This window comes from Xylocopa sonorina, chromosome 6 (assembly GCF_050948175.1).
Source record: "Xylocopa sonorina isolate GNS202 chromosome 6, iyXylSono1_principal, whole genome shotgun sequence".
In the NCBI taxonomy this organism is placed as follows: Eukaryota; Metazoa; Arthropoda; class Insecta; order Hymenoptera; family Apidae; genus Xylocopa; species Xylocopa sonorina.
In genome coordinates, this window is record NC_135198.1 from 8,672,168 (window position 1) to 8,693,394 (window position 21,227).

General features: G+C 48.1%; 3 protein-coding genes across 4 annotated transcripts in view; 1 reads left to right on the top strand and 2 right to left on the bottom strand.

The window, feature by feature from the left end:
• The window catches only part of LOC143424631 (ciliary microtubule inner protein 1), a 168,223-nt gene extending 150,601 nt beyond the window's left edge, over positions 1-17,622 (top strand). The window contains exons 3-7 of one of the 2 annotated variants that reach the window (XM_076896817.1): positions 13,591-13,738; positions 16,728-16,826; positions 16,904-16,988; positions 17,084-17,264; positions 17,528-17,622. In XM_076896817.1, coding sequence (XP_076752932.1) covers positions 16,741-16,826; positions 16,904-16,988; positions 17,084-17,264; positions 17,528-17,622 — 447 coding nt within the window. In that variant the 5' untranslated portion in view covers positions 13,591-13,738; positions 16,728-16,740. Of the gene's footprint in view, positions 1-1,403; positions 1,694-13,590; positions 13,739-16,727; positions 16,827-16,903; positions 16,989-17,083; positions 17,265-17,527 lie in introns of those variants that run through there. The other variant, XM_076896815.1, reaches the window with a different exon arrangement.
• Positions 1-21,227, bottom strand: part of Nhe2 (Na[+]/H[+] hydrogen exchanger 2) — a 250,996-nt gene that overhangs the window by 193,828 nt on the left and 35,941 nt on the right. The window lies entirely within an intron of this gene.
• L(3)72dn (UTP4 small subunit processome component l(3)72Dn) lies at positions 17,639-20,665 on the bottom strand. The gene is made up of 4 exons (XM_076896780.1): positions 20,412-20,665; positions 18,799-20,338; positions 18,076-18,378; positions 17,639-18,005 (listed from the first exon to the last, which is right to left on the bottom strand). Exons 1-4 carry the CDS (start codon positions 20,513-20,515, stop codon positions 17,889-17,891), a joined length of 2,064 nt encoding a protein of 687 aa, XP_076752895.1. The 5' UTR covers positions 20,516-20,665; the 3' UTR covers positions 17,639-17,888.

A 21,227-nucleotide genomic window follows, 5' to 3' on the forward strand; every position in this document is an offset into this window, starting at 1 on the left:
ATAATTCATGCGGCCTTCCGGTGGAAGATCATTCTTCCCTTTCTGGCTATTGAGAAATTCGTTTCTCGTCCAGGTCGCTTCTCGTCAGGTGTTCCACGGCGGATCCCTTTGTGCGCTTCTTTCAATTAGAATAGATATTCTTTCGTGTTACAATTTTACTCCGTTCCGTTTCTTTGATGGATGCAAACAAGTTTCGATAGAGACGTCTATAGGTAGAACGGAGCAAGGCGAAGAGCTGCGATGACAATCGAGCGCAAGTTCGCGTCACAAAGCGCGCGGCAACCGAAGAGGGACCCATTGATGCGGTTCGATCGTGGCCAGAACGGAGGAACCGGGGGTCCAACGCGAAAAAGAAACGCCCCGACACGGGCTACGCCAATGGATCGGACGGCCAGGAAAGCGGCGGACTGTTTTTTATCGAGTGACTGCAGAGAGTTGAGAGTTGAGTCGAGTCGAAGCGGGTCTAGACGAGCGGGCGTTCGCCATCATCCTCTTTGCCTCCTTATAGGCAAGTTCGTCCCTACCGACTGGCCCGCCGTTTGCCATCGCCTTACGTGGCTTCTCGTTTTCTACGCTATAGAAGGAGATGTCTTTTTCCTCGTTAAAGGCGTCCCGATACCTGGTATCGGCTGCGACCGACCCGCCATCCTCATCGACGATCACGCGGAAGCGTCGGATGAAAGACGAGCTCGTAAAAAAAAAAAACCGAAGAAAGGGGGAACTGACTCGCGTTCTGACATCGTCGTGGGAAGCTGTCGCGCTTGTCTTGGCCGCATACCAAGAGGAGTCGAAGAGGGACGGGGGGAAAAAACGAGAATCCTGTTGGATGTTACGCGAGACAACAGTTTGAATAGTCGCCGATCGACCTGGAGCGATTGCTTTCCGGAAACGTTAACCGAGTAACCCTTTTCTTTGAGATGGAAAACTGTTTGATGTACACGGAGGCCTCCTGTTCTTTGAACTTTACACCCTTAACGCTTTGATCGATCAATTTTTGATATCTGAATGACTAGTTTGACTCGTTAGGGTAAAAAGGTGTGAAAAAGAATCGTTAGAGTTTCAGATGATCGGTAGAGACGGTTTCATGGTGAATTTGTATTGAATTTAGAAAAGAAGTTTGAAGTTTCCTTTTTTCTCTTTCCTTGGATAGCAAGTGGTACTAGACAGATCAACCGTGTACTCCAAACGGCCCCAAATATGATAGGGTTTGGTTAATCAATCAAAGTTGAACCCCAAGTACTTTTTACTTCACATCACAATCACGTCACTTCAATTTAACCTCCATACTCTGTTATTCTCCAAGCCGGAACAAGAACCGTTGCCCAACTACTTACAGCTCTTTTCAATCAATCCCCATCAAACAGAACAGCACTCGGTCGTGCAACGCGGGGCCTCTGTTGCAGAGGTTCCCTGGAAATTCCATCCGGGGCGTCTATTTCCAAGCGTTCTCCGTGGAACAAGCGTGGCCACTTGGCCCTTGCGGAAGCGTGAAACATCGGGTGCTTGGCGAACGGATGGAGGAACAGACAGACGGGAATGGACAGGATACGCGGAGACAGGTGGTCGGTTGACGATCGTAAGTGGGCAGGAAGGAGGACATCGGGGCCCTGACGCTCTTGGGTAACGACAGACAACCGGACAGAGATGGGAACCGTACGATAGAGAGGGAAAGAAAGGCAGACAGAGAGAGCGAGAGAGAGACAGAGAGCTACAATTCCGTGTCCGTCCGATGCGTGCGATGCAATTTCCCGCAGGGCCGTCTGTCCGTCTGTACAGCCGTGCATGCCACTTACGCCATTGTTCCTCCCCCTTTTCGCATACGAAAGTGAACATTCCCGCGATCACGATGGAATATAACGCGATCTTGTCCGGTCGGAATCGCCTCAGGATGTGTATCGGTCGGACTGCACGGTGAGCAGTCTGCACACACCCGTCAGCTTCGATCTCTCGCTCCTCCAAGTAAGGATACATTCTGTTCGACGAGCGAAGGAGCCGCGTTCCACGTACACCTTGATCGTTCCGCCAACCGAAAAGGCGGACGTCCACTTCTTCGAACCGGGTGCATTCTGTGTGACGCTTGAATCTTTCATGCTACCATGGGTATAAATACGCGTCCCACTGTGCCATGGTAGATCGAATTCCGTGCAAAACGTTTCGTGCCGGCCACGGTGGATGGGAATGCATCGAACACCCTGCGCTCTCGATGAAACCGTATATACGCATTTGCGAATACGAAAGCGCAAGACGATACTTTCTTTTCGAAGCCCGATATTAGGCAATGATAAAAGCGTTATTGCTGTCCCTAAAGTTGTACAAGTTGGTTATCTACTTTTTACGATCAAGAAGAGCAACGTGTCGTACGACAATTTTTGGAATATTCTATTCCATTCTGCCGTCGAGGAATTTTATTATCGATGAATATTTAATGCGAGTCTATGAGGCCCGTGTCTGAATCATCAAAGAAAAAGGAGGATCGCATGAGAAGGGACGAAGGACCGTGAACGTAGATTTCGATCTATTCGTCTGCCTGTCCATCCGTCGGCCGTCGTGAGGGGGATGCCCGACGTAACGTTTCAATGTCACGGTCGCAGGTTTAGACGGTCCCCTCCTCTTTCTCCCTCGCTATACAGGGTAGACCGCTCGAACCACATCTGCTATGCCGGGAGCTGCCATTTAACACCATCCATAATCATCCAACATTGACGCGCCGCTCAGGCTATAAATCACAATGAATGCATTCTTATTTTTGGATGTCGTCGTTCGTGGTCGCCCTGAAGATGTTGCTTTCATAAATTCTTTTCATTACGCGAAACCTTTTGTACGTAGAAGATCGAGCAGCGGGATAGAAACGTTCTAGACTCGAGGAATTATACATTTCGTATCTGCCGATAGTTGTTATTCGAATCATCACATCCAAACGATTTGCACAACAGAAGACATCAAAGACCGTATCGTTCCTTAAAACCGTTGTCCAAGAATCGAGGAGACAACATTCTTGAGTCAGCCTCGAGAAAAGAAATTTCAGCCACAGTTCGCGGTGGTTCGCGTCGGTTCCCAGGAACGGAGTAAAGGATCGCCGCGCGATCGATCTCAACGGCGGAAGCTCGAGGTCCTTCGGCTCTCTCGACCTTGCACACTTCGTCAGCCGGCGTGGCCGGGCGTCTGATCGCATCCACGAGGATTTCGAGGCTCGTAACGGGGCTGGCCCCGACCGCTCGTTTCGAGGAGTCTCCGTTACCGGAGCCGTTGTCGTCTGGAGTGGCGAGGAGTTTCGCCGGGACGCGATCGGGGGTGGCGCGTCGTGCCGCGCAGCGTCGGGGGTTGGAAGGGCGGCTAGACGGGCGGTCGGTCGAATGGAAGGGTGAGACAGGCCCCGACGGGGCGCAAGGGGGATGGCACGGTGAGACGAAGGGCAGGGTGAAAGGAGAGATGAAAACGACGGCGGCGACGGCGCGGCGGAGAAAGGGGTGGCGGACTGTGTGGCACACACAGCGGTAGGTAAAGGGTGGAAGCGCGGGTGGCACGGGGCGGAGGGTTGCGCCACGGGTTGGCTGGCAGACGTGATAGTTGCACGATGCCGGAGATTCCGAGAGGTTTGAGGTTTCGAACCTTATTTCAGACGCTTCGTCTTCCTCACGGCGATTTCTCCGAACCCCACCTCCTCCCAGCCCTTTTCTTCCACCGCTTCTTCCGCGGCGGCTCTTTCCTGCGCAAACATCGTGGCACGCGTGAAACCGTGTACCGCGAGGCGATACCCCGTCTCTATACCGCCCGGCGACAAATTACTGCCGGCTGAAGCGTCGTCAATGGGATTTCTAACAAGCGTGAAACTTCTGCTGAAATTCGTCCGAGCAATTGCGACCGTGTGTCGGCCGTAATTGCGAGATCAATTTGTCAATTTGTTTCCAACCCCTTCGAATTCGAGTTCCTTTTTTGCTCGTCTTTCCTTCTCAATTTGCGCGTTCTTCTCTTCTCTGGGTGGTTCGGACTTTGCGAATGTCTGAAATATTCTGCGCGTGAATGGGACTCTTTAGTCGTAGCGGCGTCGCTTTTGCGCAGGACGAAGCATTTGTTGTTGCCTTTGCCAGGAACGGCATGAATATTTATGTCGATCTCGCAGTCTACGCTGCGCCAGTAAGTGGCGCGGGGTGCTAGAATTCTTTGAGCCATCTCGGAGAACGGCTTAACACTTAGCTAACGGAACGAGTATTTCTGCTTTTGCTTGGAAAATTCATATCCGAGTGAAAGGAAATATATCCGCGTAAAAATAACAACTATCGCGCTAAGAATTTTAAAATTTCACAAATATGGCTAATGCTGATTTTTGCCGTACAGTTCATCCTGCGGTATAAGCTCTGACAATTTTCCAGTGGAACGCAAACGAGCTGTGTATCACCCTACGAGCGATCAATTATATCCCATTCACCTTGTCCGTTGCACGTCCACGCTGCAATCTTCCCCCACAATCTACTCGACACCCGCAACACCGCAAACGTATCAAAACCTTATCGTCTCAACACCATTTCACCCCCTACCATCGCTGACCATCGTATCAGCTCTGCCAAAAATCGTCTCGGGCAATGTCACAGGGACTTTGCAGAGAAGCGTCGGTAGCGGTAAAAGGCAGGAGCGAAAAAGGGTGGCGTAGACACGCGCGCGCGCGTCGTCCAGAACGCGAGAGTCCAATTTGTCCCGGGGAATAATGCGAGTCGAATCGACGCGCTGGCGACGTGGTCTCTTGCAGCTGTACTTACCGCGCCGCCATAGAAATGCCGTCCCTCGAAAAATCCCCGCGTAATCACCTGGTGAAGGGGGTTGAGGAAGGAAAGGGGGGCGCAGAGAAGGCTGCCGGACTAACGCTCGCCCGAAAAGCGCTTTAATTCCCCGGCCGCTTAATTCCGTGCGTACGAATGCCACACGTGAATATGTATGACCCGTAACCGTGCCTGCGAACAGAGAGAGAGAGAGAGAAAGGGCCAAAATGGAAACGAGAGGCGGAAAGGTGGAGAGACAGAGGAGAAAGCGCGGGCCGACCTGTCGCGACGCCGATTTATTTTGTTTTGCAACTTTTTCGCTCGAACCCCGCGAACCTATTAAAATGCCGTCCGGCACGACCGCGCCCGTCTGCTCGCTATCCGTTCGTTCCCTTTCTTTTTCCCGTTCCCGGTCGCTTCTCCCTCTTTCCACCCTCCCCTGCACCCTTCGCGCCCTGGTTCCCCGTTTCGTTTCGTTTCGTTTCGTTTCGTTTCCGTGAAAACTTTTCCCCCCTTTCGTTTCCACGGTGCCTCGAGCGAGGCATGTTAAAGGACACGGGATGATCGCGGCCTCCTTCCACCCTCTGGGGATTATTCCTTTAATCAAGGGAAACGAGTCACGAATAGATCCGCAACGCGGAAACCGTCTGTGAACGCGCAGAGGCGCTTGTCGCCTTGCGCGCCCCCGCTGATTCTTTATTGGTACGGTTAATGGAGAAACGCTCGAGTGTGATGTAGCGTTGGTGCACGATGCACCCGGGAGTAACGCACGTTAAAGAGACACGTGTAACGTGCATTGGGGGGAATAAAAATCCGTGTTCTTGATATACTACCGGCAATTATGCGTTTTAATTCCGGTGTAGATGGATAAGATAAATCCTTGTTTCACGTGTAGATATGTACTCGAATGTGGGGTATACAGATGTTTTTGCCTTTCAAGGCAATCGTGTATTTTTAAAGGTGGATCACAGGGTGCGCTTCAACCCTAACTCACTACTGCAGGGGGTGACTAGCAGACTAAATTGCATCGTCACCTTTTAATCGATTCGTTTCACGAGGGTACGAATGACACAGTCTCATAACTCTTCGAAAGGCTTTCTATTGCCAATATAGGCCACTAAAAACTCAATATAGCATGAGCAAGCTGGACAGAATCCTCGAATGATCATCACTGGCTGTTTGTTGGAGATGAATCATTCCCAAGTTCGATGGATAGCTCTTCGCTGGCAATTTTTCAAAGTGGCGTCGCGCGCATACTCTATTTTAAAGGGTGAGCAGCTTGCTCGGGTCCAAGAGGGTTAAGATTAAGTGTTTTATATACACGTATACTGCCGAAAAGTGCGCTTCAATTAATCAGAGTTTGCGTCAGCAACGTTCAAGTTCGTAAGACAAGTTCAAAGAATTGATTTCATTTTTAAGCTTCATTATAATTCGTGGTGTCTATAGGAAACTGATATTGGCACCTGTCAACGACATAACGAAGCGTATGACACATTTCGTCAGGTCTAAAATTAGTCCCGTCAGAGATTCTATGATGTCACGCATCATATGATATTGATGTAATTACAGAGGAGGATTCAGAGTCACTCGAAAGTATACTTTAATTCAGACTTGACAGTGACACCAAATTTAATATCCTGGATCTAATCAATCAGAGTACGTAAATGTTAGTGGAAATAAAAAGGATGGTGTGTCACTTTCTGTATTCGTCCCACGTACCATTAGTATCCAGAAGTGAATTCAGAAAAAAGTAACCCCGTGCCACTGTGTTAATTAAACACAGTCTTCCATCCTTTCTTTTTCTGAATACAATAAGCTCTTAAAATTCACTCTCCACAAATGTAGATGAGCAGACGCTATCAGCAGGCATGAAAATGAACAATTACACGGCGGTACTCTTGCGTCGGGTCAAAGAGTGGTCATTTGGAATGCTTAAAGTTGTTTCGGCCCAGAAATGATTGCAATCTAAGGAGTAAGGAGGTTTAATAGGTCATATTCTCGTAGGTGCCATTAGCAGTCGTTACTTTTGCGCGGCGGACTCATTCTTTAATGCCGGACTCGGTCAATCTGGGAACACCAGGATCACGAGTTGGCATCGAGAAACTTGGTCACATCCGGTCGTTCCGCGGGGAAAATAATTTCAACTTTATGACAACCAGTTCGTTCCTCGTGCAGCCGGCGTATTCGCGATGAAAATTTCAAAAGAGCTGGCCCACCGGAAGAAATACGAGGAACAATTACTACCTTCGCCAGTGTCGCGCGAGTTACGTTTTATCGTCTTGGGGAACAAGAACTGTTTAGCTTGTGTTTTATGCGGCTACAACTGTTCCAGGCCGCGCCTTACGATTCTTTTATCCCGTCGTGCAAATTCTCGAGAAAAGCCCAACGAACCGACGCCTTCAGATTCTAAAAGCACAAGGTACACTCGCGGCTCTCGTTGAACCCCTCATGCCACCTTGTACCTTTCCGTTTACGTGCCTCACCGTGTCGCCATTACGATAATTGCTCGAAATGTGGGGCAGTTCAGCTTGTTGTTTTTCATGGAAACACATTTCAATTAAGGTATGCATCGCTACTACAGTTCCCAGTGTACTCGTATCGATCAGACTGTGTTTTAACTCGCGATGTCCCTCTAAATTTGCGAATCACTTTGTTACTCGCTATTTTAAGTCGAACCGGTGCCAAGGAAACACATTTCCATCGACACCCACGTAATCCAGCCGATCTGACCTGGATGTCGCATTTACCCAGACATCATCATTGCCCAGCATTTTCTCGTCACACGTGTAAACACCGTTCTAAACGATTCCGAGCGACGGTGCAGATAGCCTGTCTACTTTGTCGCAAGCACACGAACACCGTCGGATGAGTCTCGCGTGGACCAGCCGCGTTTGTACATAAGCGTTCCGAAGACGCGCCGGGGTGTCATGCGACGGTGGCGTAGTGCAAAGTCTAGGCTTTTCCGCTCTGTAAATAAAACAGGCCGCGGCGTTGCACACCGCCACCCTTCGCCCTTTCGTTCCTATAGGCGCCTCGCGGTACGCGCCTCTTTCTCACCTTCTCTCGTGCGGACCCTGTCGGCGTCTAAAAGAAAGGGGTAGGAAAATGAGCAAAAAAGAAGAAGGGACAAGGAAGGAGACGGGTTCCAGGACCGTGGACGAGATTGTCTTTCGCGGTTGCGTAAAACGTGCCGCTGGGAGAAACGGCGACGCCGCCGCGGTACGAGTAATCTTGCGTGAAGATATTCCTGCTGCGAGTCTAGTGACGTTATGAGGCCGGCGACATCCGTTGTAGGAGGTGATGGATATTAATAGGTGGTTACCAGCATTTCATTCATGGCAGTTGCGCCTTTTGCCCGGGTACCCCATTTTGTTTACCGGCGTTCCTCCGCAGGTCTGCTGTCTTCCTCCTTTCCCTTTTTTCGTCCAGACGGCGAACAGCTAGTCTTCCTCGTTCTTACAGGCGTCGAGACGGCTATGGTTATTACTATTGCAGAAATCCTTGTAGCTTTCCACAAATTATCCGGGATTTTTTACCATCGAGCTATCTTTAAGAGAGTATTCAGAGAATACGCTATACACGTGTTCATTAAGTAAACGCGTGTAAAAAAGACTTTGGTATACGAATAAAAATTTGCGACTACCTAGCATATTCGTGCATCCGCTGATATTAGCAGTCTGTAAATAATCCAACGTATTTTTCATCTTTTTGTACATCCTCGTCTAGAGAAGCGTAAAAAAAAAACAGACGTTCATCTCATTAGCAAAGTCGTATCATCAGCGGTGCTCTAAACGGGTCGGCTAGAAACAATGGCAGCATCGTTTTCCGTCATTTTTACGACTATTCCCGCGGTGTTGTCGACGTTCCCCACCAGGAACACCTCCAGGCGACAAGATGAGGGATTCCCGGGAATTACCGAGGAACCAACAGATCGCGAATAAACCGCCCCCTCATCGAGCCGACGGGGAGGCGAAGGGCTGGGAATTTACGCAAATGCATCTGTAAATAAGAGAAATGGGGCGCGATGTTAAATTCCTGTTCCATGAGCGGGAGCAAGGGGACGGTGATTCATTCTGTACTGTCGGGGCAACCAAGAAAAATGTCTGGAAGAAAGCCACCGTTTCTACGTAATTTGCAGAAAGATGGTAAGGTGGATGGGGGAAAGAAAGGGTGAGAGAGAGAGAGAGAGAGAGAGAGAGAGAGAGAGAGAGAGAGAGAGAGAGAGAGAGAGAGAGAGAGAAGAGAGCGTAGCCGCCGTCTCGTGACCTCTCGTGTTCTCATAAAAAAGTTCCTCCCCGGTTGGATGAGATTGGGTCGTGGCACCAGGATGAGCGTTTAACGCGTAGACGCCCGTCAGTTGTCACTCGAATTATGAGAGGCGTCGCTTCAGCGACGGACTGGCTAGACGTCCTTGCAAATTATGATGATTAGCGCGTACGAGGCTTTATGACGCTGACGGCCGTCTCTGCGAATAATGAGTGCTTTTTGTCGAGACGTTTCACGCGATCTTGTTTGACCAGAAAAAAATTTCACCGCTTGAGCCTCGATTACAGACGGTCAACCTATTAACCCTTTGTAACCGGAGTTCTCTTTACTTACCGGAAGAAATTACTGGTTGCCAAATATATGTAAAGAGAACGTAAAAGTGCTACAGAGCGTCTACATTTCTGAGATGTCTTCCGGGACGATGGATCTCACGGTCGTATTTTTATATGGTACGCCACGTAGAATCGAGCGACCACGCTCGTACACAGCTGCGATTACGAATTCTAGTTAGGGTCTGGCTTGGATGACGTAGCAATCAAATTATCGTGGCAGAGGGCTCGTTTCAGACAACGATTTTAAACGGGGGATGGAGGAGCCCACGAAGGGAGCGATCAAACTACAGGAAACAAGCCCTTCTCCGATGAAACAGGAAGCACGAACGCTATCGAGTTTTGTACAAACCCGTTGAGAAGCCGTCGAGCTGATTCGTTTTCCTTTTCCCGATCGAAAAACGGGCCAACTCTATATTTCCGTTCTGAGGGAGACCTGCTCTGCTCTTTTTATTAAAAGTCCTCTAAAGGACCAATAGAACGTTATGATCTTCGTACCACACTAGTAACTGCCACGAGGGAAACACAATCGCAAGGGATGAACATTTAAAACCGATACGCGGATCGATAATTACACGTCTACCAGCTCTTCTTACCGGGTCTTCAGCAACGGCGGAGGGCGGCAAAGCGAGCAGACAGGCCCTTGTAACAGCCGGCACTTAAAAAGACGGCCGTCGCGAGGCATTCAGCGAATCCAGCGGAGCCACTTAGCCCCGGCGTGGTAATTAGATCGAAATGACGCCAGACGACGCGGCGTCGTGCGACTCGTTCGGAATCCGCTTAATTGAATGATTCACGGGTCTAACTGTTGTTTCAATTAACGGCTCGCGCTCGCTCGCCCGCAGAGACCCGGGCTTGCAGTGTTTCATCTGCATGTCGCGCGCACCTGCACGCGCGAGGACGCGTCCCGAGCCGTTTCACGGTCGAACGGGGAACGCGTGTGCAGGCATTCGACAATGCGACTAGGTCAGAGAAACACGTTCACCCTCCGGTGTTCTACTCGCTGATGGCGGAGCGCCCTGATCTCCTCTCTCCCTCTCTCTCTTTCTCTCTTTCTCGTCTGCGGCAACCGAAGGCTCGCACAGGTGCCCCTCCGAGCGTCCGCGTTAATGCAGACCTCGTGTCGCCGCGGGCACAATGCCCTTTTCAGAGGAAAAACAGGACAGCGTTACGCTTTTTAATGGATTTAACGTATGAACCGACCGCGTGGGACAGGTGAGCAGTCCACGCCTCCAGATCGCTACGTTTCACGGTGATTAACATACCTGGCACGACCGCGAGCCGAGATCGAGCGACGCGCAACTCTATGATCGGCAAGCGTAGCCCGCGGACAATCTCGACGCGCGACACCAGTCGAGAACACGAAGCGTTTCGAAGGCCGTGGAGAACGATCGGGATTGCACGGATCTCTCTGGTTTCTAGGAATGAATTGTGGAATCTCGAGGATGCGAGGAAGCATGAAGCACTTGCGATCTGTTGTAAGACTTCGGCTCAGATGCAGCTTTTGATGTTAAATTTGATCGGACAATCCTAATCGTTTATTATCATTCAAACTGCACCCACCACCGATGATCATCGGATCATAAATTTACTTGGTCGCCCTAATCGACCGTCCACGGACAAAGACTCCCACACACGCGAAACCAGATGACTTCTCCACTAAATATCCCTTGCAGATGCGCGGACTGTTCGTCTCTCTTCCTCAGACAAAGCCTGAATGCACCGCGGAGTAACCCACGAGCAACCCACCCACGCGTGCGACGCCTCGCCAATAAACGAGCAACCCAATTAACCGGCGGCAAGGTCGGCGTGCATTTCGTCAGGCGCGAGCCGCGGGTGCACACGCGTCAGTGAAACCGCATACCGCGGATCCCGTCGCGCGTGTAATGATATAATTGGTCGACGACGGTGCATCGAACATTCCGGTTCGCCAGACGAAAGAAAAACCTCCGACGGAGGCTAGACTGTAGGGCAGACCCGTGCTAGACGGTCTGGTGTCGCCGACGGGTAACTCGAGACCGCAGGGATGCCGCGACGCGGAGGCGGCAGATGATCGCAGATGGGGTGTTGCGGCCGTTTCCACTAGTCGATGACGATACATTCCAGCTGAATCGAGACGCGTCGGTGGCCATAGAGTTACGTCGTTGGTATCGCGAGTTATTTACGCATTAGTAAAATATCTAGAAATTATCAATATTTTCAAAATGTGTCGATATCGCGAACCGTTCAGTACTACTTAAGTAATCGCGACTTCGACATACGCGCTCGTCAACCACTCCTATTACCCTTGCTTCCGGAAATCACCCTTCCTCTCGAGCCTTCCTTCGGACAACTCGCGCGAATAAAAGGCCGCGCGAGCGAATAAAAAGAAGGGACGCGGGCAAGTCTGCAGGGGGGAAAAAAAAGTAGGGGTCGCGTACGGGGTTTGCGACGCGCCGCGACTCTGCGTTGTGCGCGATGCAATTATTTCGTAACGGTGATCTTATTATGGGACGGATCTCGCGCGTGCGAAACCCGATACACTGTCGTCTGACGGTAGACCGGAAACGGGTGAATTTTGTTTCCGATCGATTTAGCGCCGGCTGTGCGCACGACGGCGCAGCTGTGCGATGTGTCGCGCGGCGTTCGTACAATCGAACAACGGCGCGATTCAACGCGTATTCCGCCCTGGTGAGAAATCTTGATTTTTTATTGTCCCGCGACGAGTGGGCGCGTGCATCACCGCGCATAGGCCTTTTTACCAGCCGTTAATCGACTGTGTTTTTTGTTCGACAACCACTCTGGGGATATAAACCTGTCGATTCGAGCGATGAGATGCGCTTCCAATTTGCGTATGTGGGTACACGTATTTAGCCTCGCTTGTATACCTCCCTCTGATGCACCGATAAAATAATGGGTATTCATTCACTGTGCATTACAATTTTTGTGATGCTCGTTCAAACAGAGAAGTCTCTCTTTCGAGTGGATCCGTATCGCTATCAAGATCTAATTGCCAATTAGGAATTTATGGATAGACAATATGATTACGGTTAAAGAATAATTTGAAGGAAAATTGGACGATCCGATACGCTTAGAATCTTTCAATTGAACCGGTACAACAGACCGAAAAAAATCCATTCCATAAAACGGGTTAACCCCCCAGTCTGTCAGAGTAATCGAACGGAGTCTACGAGGAGGAAATAAAATTGTAATCAGAATGTGGCCAGTCACCCTTGGAGATTGCTTAAAATCAAAGGGTCCACGGTAGGGACGATTCAATTCGCGATAGGGATGCCGGAAAGTTAATTCCTCCTCTTCGCGCAAGAAAATCGAGCAGACGGACGATCAAATTTTCTGTTGCGTCTCGTAATTTTCACGATCAAGTCCGTCCATCTCTGCTCTTCGCCACGAACGTGTCTTATCCACGGTAATAGGGAAAATTCGTGTAGCCAAAAATAGTTGAAACAACCAAAAATTGACATTTCATCGCTTCGACGTCCGCCTCTCGTGCAATCATCATTCTGCACTTAAAAATCACAGATCACTTAGCTTCGAATCTGTACATAATTGCTGCGCGTTCATTTTCCAACACGTAATTCCACTGCTTGCTTCGACCAGTCGTTTAAGTCGAAGGAAACCCGGTCGCATTCAAAATCATCGGATCGAGATCATTAAAACGGGTCCTCGAGGTGTCAACCGCACCGACCTCCCCTCGGTCGCGCCACCCTTTCGCGCTCGACAACGTGACATTAAATAATCCCCATGAAATTTCATATTTATACAGATCCGCTAATTACGATTCGCCCCGCGTAAAAACGATCTCGCTCATTACACCCGGAACAATTAATTACGCGAACGGCCGCCGATCAGGGACGAGGGTGAGAGCGAGGGTGAGAATGGAAATTTGTACGTTCACCCGTTTTCCCATCCGGCCATACGTTGAATCGTCGTTCCACCAGCGTTCCATCCTCCATTTCTCTTTCTCTCTCTTTCTCTCTCCTTCTCTCTCGCATACACGTACACATACACGTTCTTTCTCCTTTTTTTATTCTATCCCCTTTTCACAGTATTTGTCGGCCACCGAACGCTGCACCGGCGGAAACGAACGCAGAACAATATTTCTCGGTGGCGGCGCGTCGGCTGCCGATAAATACGGACTTCGCGCGCGCAGCGAGGAGCACCCTACCGGTTTTGCGGTATCTCGAACGGCTTAATGGCACTGTTAACTGCCGTATTATTTAACGGGGATTTATGCATTGCAGTCAGCCGATTAAAACGGCTGCCGGCCCCGGGAGCGAGGGGCGGGATACCAGAAACGATATAGGAAGATGTGGACACCGAGGGGGATGAAGCGCATCCTTAATTTCTTGTGAAAGCCGCCGGTGATCGGGGCGGTCGTGGCTGATATAGGTACCTATGAAGAATACGTTTAAGGTGTAGAAATATGTACCGAACTGGTGAACTAAGTGTATAAGTTCGTGATTAATGGGTCGAGGAGGAAATCAACCAGAGTTTATTTTTGATAGATCCCCCGAAGATAAAATATACCGAATGATATTAATCCTTGGAAATTATGCGTAGAAGATATGGGACAGGGGGAAACGATGATGGACCTATCTTGAATTATTCATTTACGCTTATTCTCTTCTCATTTCGACAACTCGCGACGATTTAATTTCCCGTACACTCGTTATTTATCTTCGCCGCTCGCGAATCGCCTGATAACGTTGTTATCAAAGACTTCCTAAATCCCTCGCCAAGGTTCAAAACACGCGTTCCGCCAACCTCGCTTATCTTCCATCGCGCCCCGTATCGTCTAATGAAATTCCAAAAACCTGTCTGCCAAAAAAATCTGAATTTTCTCCGAAGTACGAGAACGTCGCGTGGACCGTGACGCTCGGTGAACGGGAAACAATTCCGGGGTCGCGAGACAACACCGCCGTGGAAGGAAAGCGGTCGGCTCGTACGTCATCCACGTCACGATCGCTGCCAATGGGATCTCGGATCCAGCGGCGATGCTATTGAGGATTTGCATCTCTTGCCTTCCGCGGCGAATTGCGAGGAGGGAAGCTCTCGTCGCGTCCGTGTGTGCCGTGGCGCGGCACGGGAACGATGGGAAATCCGGTTGGGAGCGTATATAGGTATGCCCGCGGATGGCCTGGCGCGACAAGGACCGTGACAGTATAGGCGGAACGATAGCCTAGAATCAGAACGGGACAGGCGATACGAGCGACGGAGAAAGAGGTGAGGAGAGCAAGAGAGAAAGAGAGAGAAAGAGCGAGCGAACGGAGAGAAACGGAGCATGGTCGATGTGTCTAGCCTAGCCCGGTTGGCTGGCTGGCTGGCTGGTTGGCTGGCTGGTTCGGGTAGCTGGATGAACCAGGGACCGTCTAGGTTGCGTCTGCCCCGCACAAACTCGGTATTATCTATACGTCTAGACACCCCTGCGCCACCGAGAGAAGACCATAGCGGTTTGGCGCTCCGCTTGTAATTTACAGCGCGCCCCGCCGCACCGTGTCTCTACATCTACGATCCCGCAAATTTCTCTCCCCGGTTCTGTCCCTTTCTCTTCGTCTTCTTCCCTCCCGCGCTTATCAATTTCCCCTCTTTCACCCTTTACACGTCTTCCCTTTCTCGCCTCTCCTTTCACCTGTCTTTGTCCACGCCTCCGAGGTTGACCTCTGTGCTCGCGTCTCCCCGCATGCCACCCAGATACACGCTCGTCCGTGACGAGCGTTGCCCCTTTAGATTCCACCGATAACCGTTCTCCGCCCGGTGGAACGAATGGTACCACGCGTTCGCATTGGTAACGCGTTCGATATCGAAGAAATCGCCGCTGGGACGAAGAATTCCTCGATGCGCTCTCGTTCGATATCGATGGCGAGGAGGCTCGCGTGAGACCAAGAGGGATCATTCGGCCACGCGAAAAGGGAAGCAGCCCCGTCGATTGGTATGCCCGTGGTGTACACGCGCGTGAAGAGAGTGCGAATATTGGTATCGCGATAACGGGACGGAGAACCCTCGCGTGTCCGAAAGTACGGGCCACCCCAAGTACCGGTGCGCGTTATCCCCAACGTACACGCGTGCGTTATATCGGCGATATCCCGGTGATTAATGCCAGCTGTTGGTACCAGGAGGATCCAGTCAATCGAATCTGGTCGGTCGTCCGACCGCGCTCTCGAAACCCGCCACGTTACCCTTATCCGCTTCCTACAACCGAGAACTCCCGCGTTCCCGAGCTCCAGAACGTTCGCGCGTAAATAATAAATCCTACGGAATCGCCTTACTGTGTCCAGAAGAGAAGAGGTACGGAAAGAATGAAGTTTCCCTTGATGGACCGCGGGGGTTCGAGCAAGCCCAGGCAGGTGTATGGCACGTTAAACTTTCGAGTTCTGAGAGGACAATTCTCCCAAGGGAATCAGTCCTCGCTCATGCATGAGCGGTTATGAAAGAAGAAGAAAGACCGGGAAAAAAGGGAGGGATAGAGGAAGAAAGCGAAACGGGTAGAATAGAAGATGATATAAAGGGATGGGAGAGGGACAGAAGGAACCGTGCGGGTGGCAACGACGACGAGGGTTTGAGGGTTGAACGAGCTGACGCTTTAAGCGATGTAAGTTACAGAAACTACGCTTCCGACCAGTCTCGGTCGCAGATTAGTCGTAATCTCGGCGCATTGCACTCTGCAGCCGTTTCCATCCCCCTTCCCGACTGCTCGAGACCTCACAACTACAAAGCTTTCCAAACCGTTACCTTCTCGCCGAACCAAGACGAACGTGTTAAGCGCACCTAAATTCATGCACACGCGTAGATGCACACGTAGACGTGCACGAGCTGTATCTACGGACGCGCGCGTACACGGCAGAGGCCGCGTCGTAGCCGCCACGACACGGTTGGTGTATTTGCCGCCTGTATCGCCGGTTTGATTATTTCCTGGAGGCTTAAGCCGCCACATCTACGCCTTTCCCTGGTGGGCTGCGGGGTTACAACTCGCGGCGAAGATTAAACGCTTCTTGGTTTATGGCCTCGTAGCTCCGGTTCTTGGGTCTCCACGGTTTACCTCGACTCAACAAGATTTTCCGCGGTAGCTCGCTTCCTTCCCTACCCTTTACACGGCTGTTACTGAAAATCGATAGTCCGGTGATCGTGGTCTAATGCCGGGGAAATACCGTCTCTGCGGTTTAACGATGTACCACTGTAACGAGTCAGCGGTCGTTCCTCCCAAGACGATAACTTTTCGCGTAAAATGTCTAGGACGTCGTGTACCCAGGACCTCGGAAATGAGCACGTAGGGTGGACTATGGCAACGGATATGATATCGAACAAACTCCGGAATGCCTTCGAAAGGTCTTCTACCTGCGAGTGGATTCAATTGCCCGTTGTTCGTCTATCTTCGTATTAGTGATTAAGGCAAGATGGCTGACGAGTCGCAAGACAAAAGAGAGGGTGGAAAGCTTGAGAGGACTAACGCGAAGAATCCGGTGGTTTTCGACAATATTTGGTAGACACGCGTTGTTGAAAGAGCGACGATAGTTAATTTCTGTTTTCGAACGGTATTTAACGACGCGTGAATTTCAGTAAGGAAGTTATGTTGCGGGACAAATTGTTTCGTCGCGACTGGCCCAGAAAATACGGACACTTGACGGGCGAATTTTTTAAGAAGGTACCACGAACCGGCCGGAGGTGAAACGCACGGTGCAGCATCGTCGATTCGTGCACCGCACGAATTTTAATGTCCCTCGGTGTCACTGACCGTAGGTGCTGGCCGAAGAATGCAGAAAGGAGGGATTTCCGGCGGACACTTTCGAACGCAAACCGCCGGAAGATGCGATTAAGCGTTCACCGATTCCTCTGAAACCATCGCCGTTCATTCCCAGAACGACATCCGGCATGGTGGGCCTCCGATCATCTCGTCCAGAATACAATCTCGAGTTTACAGGTCTCTGGTATATCCAGTAGATACGTAAAAGCGTATCGAGTCTCCTATAATCAACCGACACAATTAGAATTTAAATATTCGTCCAGTCTCTTTCTAGCATTGATCGACAGTACTTTGTTGGAGGTCTCTTGCTGGGGGTTTCTGCTATATTTAGAAGATAACAATACTCTAAAGTATTTTAAATGGATCGGGTTGTAAATACTGGTCCAATCGTTCCTTCACACTTTCTGATAACATTCTCTATCTTCGATACTTTATTGCAGGTTCTTGGTTCATTTCACCGAAACGTACAGTCGAACCGCCATTGGAACCTGGTGAATTTCGCGTCATCCATCAGAGATTCATTTCTCTCGGTTAAATAAAACGGATCGGCGTAAACTATGGAATATATATATATTTTTTTGTACATAATTCCTTGTACATTGTAGCAAATGTATTGAAAAATAAACTGTCGTGGTATCGTGCTATTATGAACAGCTGAATCGACAATACTGCGTCGTGGAAATACGTGACTCGAAGTTTCCAAGGTAGCATGTATGCACATGAAACATGCTAACGGCTTTGTACATAACATTCGAACCCCACTGAGAAAATTGGATTTCATTTGTATCGTTCTTCGTGTATTTACATTCCGAACCACTTCTGTTTGAGAGTCGGCGGTAACTTCTCCGTTAAAGATATGGGATTCACCTCGACCGCCACTAATTCTTCGTCGTTCAACCAGTCCAAGTATACAAGGTGCTGCAAATAGCGTCGATAGGGATTTAAATTTTATCCACCTCGGTTTACATGCCGCGGTGATCGTAATTACCTTGTACTTTTTTAGAATTTGAAAAGCTTGTTGAGACTGCGAGCTTAAAGCGTAATTGCTATCTTCTGTAATGTCGCCATTCTCACGTTTCGGAACTTTCGTATCTTTTTCCGTGAATTCGTTCGTTTTATCGATCACGTAAACGTTCGAGTCGTCGTGCATTACAATGATATTTTCGTTGCGCGGATCAAAAATTATGTTCGTTATAGGAAAAGACCGGGCCAACCATTGTTTCGGAAGTCGGCTTTGCAGATTGTTCGAAAACTTGGTGTACTGTCTTTGCAAAATATTATACTCGACGATCTGAAATTAAACCCTCGACGATTAAAGCACGAAAAATAATCGTCGATAAAATGTGCAGCTTTATAGTTTTTCATTTTGCGCTGGATATTGGAAGTGTTATGACCATAATTCACTGCAAGCTTCAAGCAAGATAGAAAGTACAGGTCATAGAAAGATTATGTACTTTATTTACGGTTAATTACTGTAACTTATCGTTGCACGTCAGTAGATTATTTGGGACGAGAAAAAATTTAATGGCTTAATATTAAAGAAAATCTTCTTTACGAGAACATACAAAAAAGTAATTTCTCTATTTATAGCTAGGTATCCATCGATTTACGCGATTTCAGTTCGATAATTTTACGCGATACTGAATCCTATAAAAAATAGTACATAGAGCCTCACGCAAATCGAAGGACGATTATATCCTTTACCTCTTACCTTGTGATCGGAATATACAATAACTAAATTTAGAGTGCCATTCTGGATAGCCATTGCAGTTGGTGGACAACTGTACTTGGGCAACAACCATGCCACAGGTTCATCTGTACTCGCAGTTTCACTAACATTATACACAGCAATTCTACCGTGGCGATCAGCACAAACTAGATATTTATTGTCAGGAGAAAAACGCACAAGTCCAATATTTACAATGGATTCCTTGTTCGTGTAAAAAAAACCAAGATGCCTTAGATGTTTCTTCTCGACTTTGTATAATGTCACAGTGTTCTTTTTCCCGTCATTATTTATCGTCACGAATAATTTTCCGTTCGGACTAAATAACATCTTTTGTATTCTCGTCGCGGAAATATCAGTATCATTCCTCGATAACTGTGCATCTCCCTCGACTACGTCAAAATTAAAAACTCTAACGTGACTGTCAGTTGAATAAACAATTGTTTTTGAGTCCTTGTTAATAGCACAGGATATGATATTTTCATCTCTTTTTGTTTTCAGTTGCAGCAATTTTATGGGTTCCTCTTCTAATTGATGGAACATACCGGGATGTATTGATTCCGGAGATGACTTACTGTAAGATCCCAATCTCCATAACTCAAGAAAGTTTGTATACCTTAGTAAAATACATCTGGACTTCCTACAAACGGTAGCACACGGAGGCTGAAGTAAAGGTGGGTACTTAACGAGAACTTTTGGTGGATAACTCGACTGAGCTAGATATCCATCCACACCAGCCGAATACAGTTTCCCATCTGCTTCTATTAAAGCTCTAACATCGTGAGCGTGTAACCTTCGTTCTATACCTTTTACCCACTGCTGTCTACCACTAGATTTCACGGTTATTTTACAAAAACTTCTTACTACGGGATCAACACCAGCACAATATACAGTGTTCATATCGTGAGACAAAGTAACGGCTAGTATATCGGCTGTATGACTTTCATGGGATTCAATTAGGGTACCCATGTGAGGATCCCAAAATGATAAACACCCACGCGAATCGCCAGAAATGATTACATTATCATCTGTTACTTCTAAGCACCAGATAATCGTCTCTTTCTTCGCTTGCTTCCTAGAAGTAGTCATTTTATGTATCGCGTGACCCGATACAGCATTCCAAACTCTGATTGTATCTGTAGATCCTGTATAAATCATTTCTCCGGTGTTATCCCATTTAATACAAAGAATTCTTCCTCTCTGTTTATCAAATATCCTTTCATACATCAACGCATCAGAAGTAACAGTAAATGTATTGATATATCCATCTTCTGTGCCAACCGCTAAACATGTTTTCTCATTATTAACATCCATACACCAAGCTGCACCGCCTGTAACCGCTACCTCATTCTTAATAGTTAACGTCGTTAAATCGTACTCTGCTATCATGCCATGAAGACCGGTTGAAAACAATCTAGAACCAATCCATAAAATACTCTCGATAGAGTTTTCCGCATGACCAGATATCGTACATTCCACGAACGGAGCGTTTCCCACGTTCCAAACTTCGATCGAATTATCATTCCTGCAATAATGTTACGTTATATTGTTACAACAAGCCTAGGAACTTCAATAAGAACGTACACTGTAAAACTAACCTTGCCAGTGCTAATTTTTTTGTCTTAGACTCGTAAGATAAACAAGTAACTGATCGAGGTTCGAGGTTATAAAACCTGATATTATGTATTTTACAACTTGACATGATTTATTTGAATTTTTACGAGAAATTTATAGTATTGTTAATCTAATTATTCAGGCCATACTACACACTAGAGAACATAACCACAAACTGTCACACACGTGGGTTCTGGAAACGACTACTTCCACATTTTTATGTTGGCACTAGTCATTGGTACTTTTATTCATTTACTTGGATCACTTGAAATTTTCATTGATAATGCGAATACTACGTATCGTTGTAGTATTATGAAAGAAAAGACGTGTTTATTCAACAATTATTGAAATATTTTAGAATCTTGTTGTTCTTATTAGTCGATGTAGAGAAAGATTCTCCTATATTTCAGGTATAAGTAGTGAACGTTTGTTAATTTCTTCGTAATTGACAATACCAGACTTTTATCTTGCAATTTTTATACAAAAAATTATAATTTTTTATAAAGAAATGTTATTTTACATTATTACGCAAGCTAGACGCAATTGTATCATTACTCATTTTGTAGTAGTGGTAAGATCATGTTACGTTTTATCAGGTCAATAAAAATTGCAGAACACCTCTACGTAACACTTTTCTAGGAAATATATTGGTGTACGTGTACATATATTGTTCATACCGAACTGAATAACATATCGAAAAATGTTCCACGCAGGCGCAAAGTGTGTTACCATCACTTCCCAATATTCGACTTACTTCGTATCAGTCACTCGCATGCGATTCGGTCAGTCAACGGTTTATA